General features: G+C 34.3%; 1 protein-coding gene across 2 annotated transcripts; it reads right to left on the bottom strand.

The window, feature by feature from the left end:
• Positions 1–311: 311 nt before the first annotated feature.
• LOC128184217 (putative ferric-chelate reductase 1) lies at positions 312–11,131 on the bottom strand. Of its 2 annotated transcripts, none has more exons than XM_052853592.1 (19): positions 10,887–11,131; positions 10,067–10,265; positions 9,554–9,681; positions 9,018–9,109; positions 8,347–8,587; positions 7,898–8,002; positions 7,540–7,687; positions 6,864–6,937; positions 6,421–6,612; positions 6,056–6,151; positions 5,711–5,861; positions 5,252–5,365; positions 4,859–4,974; positions 2,422–2,508; positions 2,210–2,290; positions 2,010–2,109; positions 1,645–1,791; positions 1,323–1,396; positions 312–967 (listed from the first exon to the last, which is right to left on the bottom strand). In XM_052853592.1, the coding sequence occupies exons 2-19, from the start codon at positions 10,251–10,253 to the stop codon at positions 878–880; spliced, it is 2,223 nt and encodes a 740-aa protein (XP_052709552.1). In that variant the 5' UTR covers positions 10,254–10,265; positions 10,887–11,131; the 3' UTR covers positions 312–877. The 2 variants fall into 2 exon arrangements, with proteins under 2 accessions (XP_052709552.1, XP_052709553.1); XM_052853593.1 differs by having other exon boundaries at positions 10,067–10,259.
• Positions 11,132–12,150: the final 1,019 nt, after the last annotated feature.

The raw sequence follows: 12,150 nt of genomic DNA, 5'->3' as shown, positions 1-12,150 counted from the left end.
AATGTTCCTTTTCTCATCTCTTTTGATTCTATTTCAGCTCAACACGAGTAAGCTAATATTTTTTTTTTAATTTATAAAGTATCTTTTGAACATAAGTACAATACACATATGACCTAGCTATGAACTATGAGGTACTTTTTTAAATAGTTCAAAGCTCTTTTAATGTTTTAGGAGTTAAATGTTCGTAAAGACTGTATGTATTCACCACAACAATAAAACAGTAACCGGCCATTATGCAAACAAACTGGAAAACCATCAAAATAAGATAAAAAAAAAGTACCACCTTTTTTCAATTTTTACAAATCACAAAATTTTATATAAAAAAAATGTATTTTATTGTTCTTTCATCAACATAACAATATAATGCCCATTTCTTTCCACACTTTGTTACAGCAAAAAGTCTTTAAAATTGCTTATTTTTGCTGCAATTTTCTTTTCTTTCACACTTTTTTTTCACATACTTGGGAGGCCAAATGAAATTTGATTATAAATCAAAGTAAGTTAGAGTACGATTACAAATATTTCTGAGAGCACTTCGTCTCTGGTCATCAACCAGAAAAGAAGGGTGATAAAATATAATTCATATACAAAAGTAAATACTTCAAATGTACACACTCAACAAATGTATGCTGGATATATTATGTTATAAATAATCATAACTATAACACTGCACGTGAATTTTTGCCTACATGCACGTGTCTGGGGTGTATCTCGTTTACAACGTCAGAATTTACACTGACTGTCTCAATCAATATTTCATGAAGTATACAAAATATGATACAGGGTCTAGTTTACAGCCTACAAATTTGTAAAAGTCTTGGAAGAAATATTTTTCCAAAGAATCTCTTTATGGGATGTTAATTCCAAGATGACATCATTATGAGGTTATTACTATGACGACCATTGCGACACAGAATGCAATCATGAGTAGCATGTGAATGTACAGGAAAGTTTCTTTTTTTATTGCCTGCAAAAGAAACGAAATAAATCACGTCAGTTTTGTATTCATGCAGTTATAAAAATACTTTTATAGCAGAGTTTTACCCTCAATTAATTAATTATTAGATGCTAGCAATTCCGATCGCTTTGCATAGAATTGAGTTGCTGCACTTAACATGCATGCATTGACTTGCTTTGCAAAGCTAAAAAGGTAACATTTCGGTACCAATGTCTTGTTTCACAATAAATATTATTTTTGTTTAAAACTAATATGTAATTGACTTGATAAGAGTAAAATATTCTTTAACATAACTTGCAAAGTTATTACACTAATATCTTTTTTTCTAAACATATGAAGAACTGTTTGATTATGATTGACATACCGGCCTTTTTTCAAACTGAATGCTCTTTTCGCTTTTTTCACTGGTGCACTTCATTTCTATGGCAACATCGTTACCTTAAAAAGACCAGAATGTGGACCCGTATGGTATAGTACGCAATTTAGTTTTTGAGAGCACTTACAAAACGCTTCATTTTTATGCAAGGAAAACACAGAGTAAACAAATTCATACCCTTTTTTGCATTTAATACTGATTTAATTGAACAAAGAACAGGCATGTATATCAAGTTACCAATAAATAATGATAATCAAATATGAATGTTGATATCCATCATTAGTGCAATCAAACTTAGAGTTGAACTTACTCGAATTGAAACTTTTTTCACATATTCTTTGGAGTTCAAAGGCCAACTCTATGGCAACGAAGGTCGCCATATACGCGTACATGACATAAGAAGCGTCCATGGAAACATTGGATCTGTCAATGTTCATACCGAATAGAACAGTGATGGCTGAAACGAAACAACCAATAAATGGTCACTTGCACAATTTAATTATAAATTCTTTGCTTAATTTAATTCTGTAATTCAATACTATACTTTAGCTTTTGGGGATTTTTAATAATGGTACAACCTGCTTACAGTTCTACCAAACATATCGAAACTATTATGAGCCTTTTAACAATTCTTACTTTTAAAAATCTACGCAAAAACTTTTTTGGACTGTCTACCTGCAAGTATATGAGCTCCAGTTCCCACTAAAAAGTGAGCAATATTGAATATGGGTCGTCTTTTGTCATCCGGTCCACAGCGAAACAAAGACATTATCGGCTGTTATAAAAAAAATCGAGAGATTAAAGTTCTAAATAGAGAAAAATATCGATATATGCGATCCATTTATTTACTGCTCGATGATTATAAATTATCTCACGTTAATAACTGTCAGGGCTGTGACGACTATTCCCAGTACCGGGTGGTATCGTAAATAGTCCCTGCCGTCAGACACCGCTACCTGGTGAATAAAACAGTAAATCGTCAACCCTACACACAAGAGTCGGAAATTGTAACACGAATACTCGACAGTCTTATTCCTGTTACGATATCCCTATATGTATCAGCTGTTAAACGATTTCTTCTTCTTACCTCTCTATATTCTCCCACATCAATGAATATAATGACGAACGCAGCGACCGTGAGTACAAAAACAGACACCATGCAGGTCCGATGAATCTGTAAAATGTTTCACCCTTTATCATTTTAATGAGTAAATAGATATACATTTACAGAAACGTTACAATCAGAAACATTACAATACATGAATTAATATGTAAATCGTGTGACCGTTGGACCGAGCGCAGATTTTCAACACAGTGCAGTTTGATTTTTGTAGAACAAAATGTATTTGAAACGCACTAAACGTCGCGTGCTCTGTCTACATTATGACGTCATGTCTCATACGTAAAACGTTCAAGTTTTGTCTTCGGAAATAGCCGAAGAGAGTTACGTTATGCCGAACATTTTTTTATTTCTTCTTTCATTGTTTATCAATTTAAATCATATAAATGCCGTTGTAAAATCTGAATACTTTATTTAGTATCTAAAAGATCAGTTCTTTGAAGTTAATGTTTTTATTTTCCATCTGATACTGACTTTGATAAGACATTCATAGAACCTGTCGTGTTTCTTGATTTAAGCACTACTTAAACTTATCTGATGTCCTCTTTTATTTCTTTTAATTCATATTACCTTCTATTGAAACACTGGAACTTATTTAATTGAGTTTAGGGGCAATAAACATCGATAAGTACCAGTCAATCAATGATCGAACTAACTTTTTAAAAACAAAATGGCTGCCAATATGGCGGCGCCCAGGGCTGGAAGAAATTTTTTTTGGCCTTAGTACCCCTGATTCAACTTTAATTTTTTCACTGATTTTCTTACATATATGTGTTACCATTAATCCTCGCTTCGCGAGGCGGGCTTTGCCCACCTCTCGCTGCGCTCGGTAATATGTAAACGGTGTGACCGTTGGACCGAGCGCAGATTTAACACAATGTAGTTTGAATTTTGTATTATAAAACGCACACAGTAGGATCCGCCTGCCTACTCATACCATTCGTCAAAGTTAAACTAAACGTCGCGTGCTCAGTCTACATTATGACGTCATATTTCAGACGTAAAACATTCACGTTTTGTCCTCGAAAATAGCCGAAGAGAGTTACGTGATTCCGAATTTTTTTTTTTCTTCTTTTATTGTTCATCAATTTAATTCATAATATGTAAACGGTGTGACCGTTGGACCGAGCGCAGATTTAACACAGTGTAGTTTGATTTTTGTATAATAAAATCTATTTAAAACGCACAAAGTAGGATCCGCCAGTATAGTTGCCTACTCAAATCATTTGTCAAAGTTTAACTAAACGTCGCGTGCTCAGTCTACATTATGACGTCATATTTTAGACGTAAAACGTTCAAGTTTTGTCTTCGGAAATAGCCGAAGAGAGTTACGTGATTCCGAAAAAAAAATTTCTTCTTTCATTGTTCATCAATTTAATTCATATGAATGTCAATGTCATAAAACTGAATACTTTATTCAGAATCTAAAAGATCAGTTCCTTGACGTTTATGTTTTTATTTTCCATCTGATAATTGATAAGACATACATAGATTAAGTCGTGTTTCTTGATTGAAGCACTATTGAAACTTATCTGGTTTCCTTTTTAATTTCTTTAAATTCAAATTACCTTCTATTGAAACACTGGAACTTATTTTATCGAGTTTAGGGGCAATAAACATCGATAAGTACCAGTCAATCAATGATCGAACTGACTTTTTAAAAACAAAATGGCTGTCAATATGGCGGCGCCCAGGGCTGGAAGAAATTTTTTTTGGCCTTAGTACCCCTGATTCAACTTTCATTTTTCACTGATTTTCTTATATATACGTGTTACCATTAATCCTCGCTTCGCGAGGCGGGCTTTGCCCGCCTCTCGCTGCGCTCGGTATGAATGTCGCTGTAATAAAACTGCATACTTTGTTCAGTATCTAAAAGAACAGTTCCTTGACGTTTATGTTTTTATTTTCCATCTGATAATTTGATAAGACATACATAGATCAAGTCGTGTTTCTTGATTGAAGCACTACTAAAACTTATCTGGTTTCCTTTTTAATTTCTTTTAATTCAAATTAACTTTTCACTGATTTTCTTATATATACGTGTTACCATTAATCCTCGCTTCGCGAGGCGGGCTTCGCCCGCCTCTCGCTGCGCTCGGTATTAATATGAAGAACACACATACATGTAAGCATACATTTGATTTGTTTGTATTCCATTTCAACTGTCCATATTGACAAACTGTCCTGAACTATAAACATAGCTTATTCCCTTTGTTGTTAGACAGCAAACTGATATAATTGTAGAACATAATTTTAAACATGTAATATAATTCATAAATATAAATAAGCCTGTTTTGAGGTCTTATTACTCATTCATGTTAAATGTACTGTAATAAATCAATCTGTTGAAAGCTAAACGTGAAACATCGCTGATTCTCGGGCTCTTTATTCAGTGTCCCATTACCTGAAACCACACTTTTATTCCTCCCAAAGTTTTCCCTTCCCATCCGCCTTTGAAAAACCTGGCTGTAACTATACCGATACTGGAGAACATTACCCAGGCGATCATCATAAAGGACCCTGTCAAATATAAGAAAACGATGTGAGTATTGAACAGTAAAATTCAAATAGCACTATTTTTACCTCATTTAATACGTGTGTATGTACCTATACTAAAATTAGCTTGACAAACTAAATATTAACTTTTCCATTACAATTTTTTTTCATTCTGGTCGCCTGGATTCTCACGAAGAATAACTGCTACCATACAAGTAAAATCCCAAAAAACACTGCCAAGCATTTAAGGTAAATCTAACACTAAATATACCATCAAAGGAAACGGGAATTTTAATCCTACCGTGAAGTTTAACCATTAGCAAATCTGCTTCCGCTTCCGTCACCAGTGAAGCTGACAGGAAGTCAACCGTGCTACTGCTAGAAGTCTTGGCCCTGTGTGTGCTTAGTGATCCCCCTAAAATAAAAGTTTTTATATTCTATATGAATATTCATTTGATGAAAATGGACTTTGTGTCATCCAAATATCACATCCTGGGGCAGGGCAGACATAATTCGATTGAATATGATTCCGTTATGCTACTATAAGTTTGTAGGAATTGTTCAATTGTAATGATATCACACAATTCATATATAATTTTCTCACGATTGAACATGCACGTTAAGTACATATAACGATATTTTGTAGCACATTTGGCCCTCTTAATAAATTCGATGTTTTAAGGGTTGGCAGTGTCACTAAAACGTTTTATGTTGTTGCCGCCCTTTTGACGTTTGATTCGATATTTTTTCTAATACATACCTGATACTGGTCCTGACGCTCTCAATAAGTACCAGTTCCGGGTCAGACTAAACACCTGATTGTTTGTACTGTTGATGGTCCTGTCAATCACACACCTGACCACGCCCGAGGTATAGGAGGTTTCTATAACGCTGACCCCCGTCCCTGTTAACTATTGAGGATTCAAATATTTCAATATGAGACAATCACATGCTTCAGTTATAATTCTTCCTCTTTACGAAATGCGCAATAAAATCAAGACGATTTATGATAAACACTCTTCACATTAGTCCCAAAGTTGAAAGTGTTCATTTAAAATTTCTTTATTAAGGTACGAACTTTTCATTTTTTTTTTAATTTACTTACATCAGGTATTGAACTATATGATTTGCCTGTGTTGAATCCAAGTTCAAATGATGCACTCCCCCCGTTAAGTTTACATGCCATCACTGAGTCGTCTCCCTTTAAATGTATAAATATTCAGCGTTTATAGGGATATTTTTAACATGTTGGTTAAAGACTCGTCATCCATGCAATCAAGTCGATACACATACAATTAAAATTTTATAAACCCGCGAAATTAATTAGTTAAAATAATTATTAAGTTATAGGATGCATCACAATATGCTTGAAAAGTACTTTTGTACATCATAAAATAATATCTTGAAAATTCTAACAATATTTTGATTGTTAAATTGATAATTGTATCTACCATATGATAAAACACAGACCATTTTGTTGTCACTGGAGAACCCCATAGCCTGGTAGTTGTTTCCGGACAATGCTTCCATCATTTCAAACCTCACAAGGTCATCTCGCACCTGCCAGGTAAGCAGGTAACTACACGAGTCGCCGCTACAGCTGAACTGACAGCCTTTGGAGACCCCGCAGTCTGGGTCACGACCGATGCCAGAGGTTGGAGGCTGGATGTTGGTTTAAACAAAAGGATAAACACGATTGGCTTAAGACTTGATCAACATGACCCTTTCATTCAATATGTAGCTTGGAGACATCATAGAACACCGAGTATTAGACTAAGTATCCATCGGGGTTTTTTTAACAACAGAGTTCGCATCATATTAATAAAGATTTTACTTAGTCTCTCTGACGCATAACGTCTTGAAAAAGAGAACTTAAAATTTCGTGAATTTCGTGATTCGAAAATAAGACATACCGGTTGGTTTGCCGTAAGGAAGTCCACCTTGTTTTGGGTTGATGTTGTGGCAGTGTGCTTTACGACGTAACCACCTAGGCAAAAATTACACACCACTGTGTTACACAGAATGGGATAACTAATTACTGTAATTATTATATACAATATGTATTGGTATGTGGTTACATGTTGATTTATACTATTTGATGCTTGTATTACATTAGCAAATTATCAGGCTTCTACAAAATTAATATAACAGCTTATTCGTAAAAAGAAAATAAATGTATGCTGTTAATGGCAGAAATAGTTTGTTAAGTCTGCAGTATTTCGAAATACAAATGCCCATTTGTTTATCTTTACATCCACCTAGATTTGGGTATGACTTTAAAAATAAACTATAACGTCTGCAGGGACAGTTCTTTAGATAATCTCCTCAGAACATGCATCGTTTGTGACAAATTAAAGATTTTTACCATTAAATATATTTGTAAGTACATGTACATGTAATTTGTCAACTTTTCCGGGTAAAAAGCAGTGACACACACGTATCAAGAAAGAAACCCTGGGTTTTTCTCCTTTTGTCAATATTATTTTTGCTAGCGTCTTTGATTGTATATTTTCGCTAATAATACCTGTAGTTACAAGGTGATAGAAACGGTGACCTTTGACAGACAACAGTTCTTGTGCTTTAACTCACCAGTAACAACTGGTCCTATGGCGTGTAGGAGATACCAGGACTCTGTCAGAGGGAACACATTCGAATCGTTGCTGGTGATTGGACGTTCCACCACACACTTAAAGACGCCATCAGCTTGGGACGTCTCTATGGTTCTGACGTCATTCGGCTAAACGTGAAGCACAGTCAAACGCAACATTACCATAAAAATTAATACAGTCAAACGCGAGTATTTACTTGTATGTGTAGTTCAGTGTATAAATATGTTCAGTGAAAAGTTTGGAAGAAATGGCACTTGAAAACGTCAACGGAATTTCGGAAAATTTGGATCCTGTTAGAAATAAAATGTAATCTGGATATAACAGACAAAATATCTTACATTTCTAAGGGATGCATAGTAAGAGCCAGGTCCTGGTGAGTTGGTACCTTGCTCAAACGATGCAACATCTGCTGAGGACTTGCAAATCATTACACTGTCATTACCCTGAAACGTTTGAATATAATGGTAAGGCACTCTTTACTGGTCCTATATATATATAATATAGTATTTACTATAATGTACCATTCTATTTTACATCATTAATTTACACTACTTTAATATTTACTTTTCCTATGCCAATTTTTTTTAAAAACTTTATCAATAATTTCTAGACTCAATGACAAAAATATCTTTAATACTCTGTCAGATTAATATTTTTTATTAAAAATGCCAAAATAAGGGTTTTCTTTCTTTATGGTTATTTACATAATTATTAAATGACCTGAATTTTAAAATTGTATGTGTGAAATTAATAAAAAAAAATGTGTTTTAATTAAAATTAGATTTACCATTAACGAGTCGTTAGACAATCCTACAGCTTGGTACTTATTACCAGTTCCTAATAATTGCTGAAATTCAAATCTCACGAGATCCCCCGATCTTTTCCACGTGACTTGGTAGGAACAGGTGCCCGTGTTGCAGTCGGATTGACAACCCTTGGTAGAACCGCACTCAGAGTCCGGCACAATAGTTGGGGGTAGGGAAGTGGTAATTTTGTAATCTGTTGATTTTGTATGAACTATCGTTGCTCTAAAAAAGCATATTTTTGTATCCTTTACCACACGTTATTTTAACAATATCCACTCAGTTTTATTTTTATTCATTTATTTTTTGTTTTTAGAAATTCGTTGGAGTCAATTTTCTTACATTATGCGAGACACATAAGTTAAGGGAAACATAAATTCCGAATCAATGGATATACTATTACAAAGTGTTGTCATGTTTTAATAGTTCGATTTACTTCAATTAACTTTTAATTTCAACTTCAAAATCCTAAAAATTGGCGATAAACACAAATACAAAAGATATACGTACATGTAGAACATGAAAGTTATATAAGTTTGGCTTGAAACATTTCATCATAATTGTGTTCATTGTGATATTGTACATCTGTAGAGTGTTTCAATATAAGTTACGCATGTTTCAGCACAAAAGATAAATCTCTGTAGTAAAAACTTACTTGAAATAGACATCCCCCGACATTGCGTCGCTTTGTCGCCATAAAAAAGTGAGAGACGTGTGGTTGGTATCCGCTGATGTGTGAGTAGCATCCTATAAAATTGTTTTTGGTATACTTCAAATATTTTGTTCACTATACCAAGGCCTATGTGTCTATTTATGTTTCTTTTAAATGTTTTCAAAATATATGCACATATGTATAAATAGAGAAATATTAATTGAAATCGATGAATAAAAGTAAACAAAAATTCTTCTTGATTATGTCGTTTTTCTGTTCGACGAATTGACTAGAGGGAAACAATTTCTACGGTAATTCATGTAGACATTTCATATCTGAATGAACAAAAGAACGACTTTTAATTTTTCAAATTTAGAAGCCGGGTACCTTTATATTGATTCCTAAACAAAACATTTTTTATCTATAGCCGTTTCCTAAACATGTGAAAATATTGATGTTGATTTTTATTCTATAAAATTTATGTATATAACCCCCCCCCCCCCCCCTTCTTCCAAAAAAATACGAATTAGAATTCATACTGTAGCTGAACAGTTCCTTGTGTCTGATGGTATTGTCACGTAACTTCCTGTCACTGTTTCGGAGGAATTCATCGGCATAGCACGTAACAGAAATCCTTTAAAATAGCTATTGTCCGCTCGAATAGTTACTGTAGAAGAAAATTAATTAATATTACAAATAAATAAGCAATAGACATGTCTTTACATGTGTACAAGCAAGTTTTGTATCATTTCATTATTTTCATATAATTATCATATCACGTAATTAAATGAAGATGTATATTATTTTGAAAAAAAAATGACATTTTGAATGACGTGTTCAATTCTTTTTTTTTTTGGGGGGGGGGGGGGGGGCGGCGGAGGGGGTGTTTAATTCATATTGTCAAAAAAGAAATAATAAAAAAAGAAGAGATTTTGAGGTATTCTTTCTTTTTAAAAAGCATATAGCCATGTACATGGCTGTACATGTAAATCTGAGACACCATAGATTAACAGAGAGTTAAGAACTTGTTATTCCATGTTAAATTTCCATACCTGTCCAATCTTTTCCAGACTTTGTAGCATTGACTGTATAGGGGAGACTCGGGTCGTTGACAGTCGTACCGTGAGAGGGGCTGAAGTCACTTGGGCCTCCGTTCGAACACCCCGGGGCTCCAGAGGGGTACATCAGCACAGGGCTCACACAGGCGAGCAACACAGGCCACAGAACTTGCGATGCCATGGCGGTCTGAAACTGAAAGCTTACTAAATATTCTATATTTCTTACGGTGTTCTTCTCATAAATGTATTTCTTGACTTAACAGGACCATACGTCGAAGATATTACTCATGGGGTACTTTTTATTAATCATTAGAGTGCCACAATAAATGTCCCAAATCACGAAATGGATAATTTTTAGAATGAGATTTAGAACATTATCACATGCAGAGTTCGCGGAGTGCGACATGACAAAGTGAATTCAGATAAAGAATTTGTAAACAAAAGGACGTCGTATCAAAGGATGATGCTGATAATTTTATCATTCGGGCCAGTCTACAAGTTCATGTAGCTTAAAATTCACAACTACAAGATGGGCATTTATTTAGGGGTGGACAATCCGACACTATTGTCCATAAGATCCCTAATTCTAAATAATTGCCGTTTTTTCTGACCTTTTTAACGATTTTGATATTTGACGTTTGTCAAAAAGCCAGAAAAAGTTTAAACGGCAACTATTTGGGATTAAAAGAACTGCTGCAGTAAAGAGCGTGATATCTTATGGTTCTGTCCTAATTGTATGACAGCAAGTGCTTTACATTCAAAGACAAACACATGATGTAAACCAAAAAACATAATAACAATATTTGGTACCTACCTTTTTATAACGTCAACGCCAAAATGGTCGGTGGAATGTTCCTTTGGACCTTTCAGAATACTTTTGGAGAGCAATATGGTTGTGTTTAATCACTGACGAGCCGTACTGACAATAAATTACAATGCATTGTAAAACAAGAGCGATTGCAAATGGATTTACACATCCTACAATATTTCATATCTCATACTTAGAAATGACAGGGAGACCGCCATTCCTGATTTGTCAACACAACTACAGATAATGGAACGGTAAGGGAGAGATAGATACCTACAGAAGAACGCACGCGGGATGGATTTATAGACGTTAACAGCTGATAGGGGCCGGGAGGCGGGGGTCATGTTGTTGTAAACATTATAAAATCTGGTGTTGTGTAAACAACCAATTTTTGATGACATAAGCATAATGACCATCAAAGCCATGTCACCAACTGCATGTTTGCATTTTACATAGTAAAGTAATAACTTCACTAGATCCGTAAACTAGATCCGTAAATAAAAATTAGAGAACAAATTACACCTGTCTGCATTGTGTCAACTGAAAGTGAATCTGTACTTATATTTTATAAAATAAAAAAAAGAAATAAGACATGCAAGATCCATGTTAAGACCGCAAATTTTCTAAGCATAGATATCTATAAGAAATAATATCTAATTTTTAGGTAAGATCAATTCGCGGAACTTACAGAGCTTGACCGCATTTCTTTGTTTCTAGGGTACATTCTAGATCACATTCACCCAGAGATGTATGCACAGGTTCATTACGACTCTCACAGATAATGTCACTATTTAACCGCTTTGTAACGTAAGAGAGAGAGAGAGAGAGAGAGAGAGAGAGAGAGAGAGAGAGAGAGAGATCCTTGGTATAAAATTGTTTACTGTTTCAATGTGTACTAGTAGTGAAGATTCGTCTATAACTTTAAATTTAAATTAATGTCAACTGCCATCAAGAAGTCGTGGTGATTTTGGTTCGGTTGCATTTCGGCCCCTTATAGATCATGATCAAAAACTGGCTACAAAGCTTTTCCATTTTTTTTCGAAAAAATTTAAATATAACGAGTAGTGTTAAATTGAATTGATAAAATATTTTTTAAAGTAATATCTTAAAGTGAATTTCGAGACGGCCTTTAATAATGGCGAAATTTGATAAATACTGTATTTCTGTTTATTTATGTAGACGTTTTGCAGTTTGTTTTACTCCTGACGGATTCACTGAACCTTGGTTACACAAAAGCAAACTACAGAAGGTTTTCCAGTTCGTCAGAACA

The sequence above is a fragment of the Crassostrea angulata genome, chromosome 5, assembly GCF_025612915.1.
Source record: "Crassostrea angulata isolate pt1a10 chromosome 5, ASM2561291v2, whole genome shotgun sequence".
Taxonomy (NCBI): domain Eukaryota; kingdom Metazoa; phylum Mollusca; class Bivalvia; order Ostreida; family Ostreidae; genus Magallana; species Magallana angulata.
This window is presented reverse-complemented; position numbering and strand designations above follow the sequence as displayed.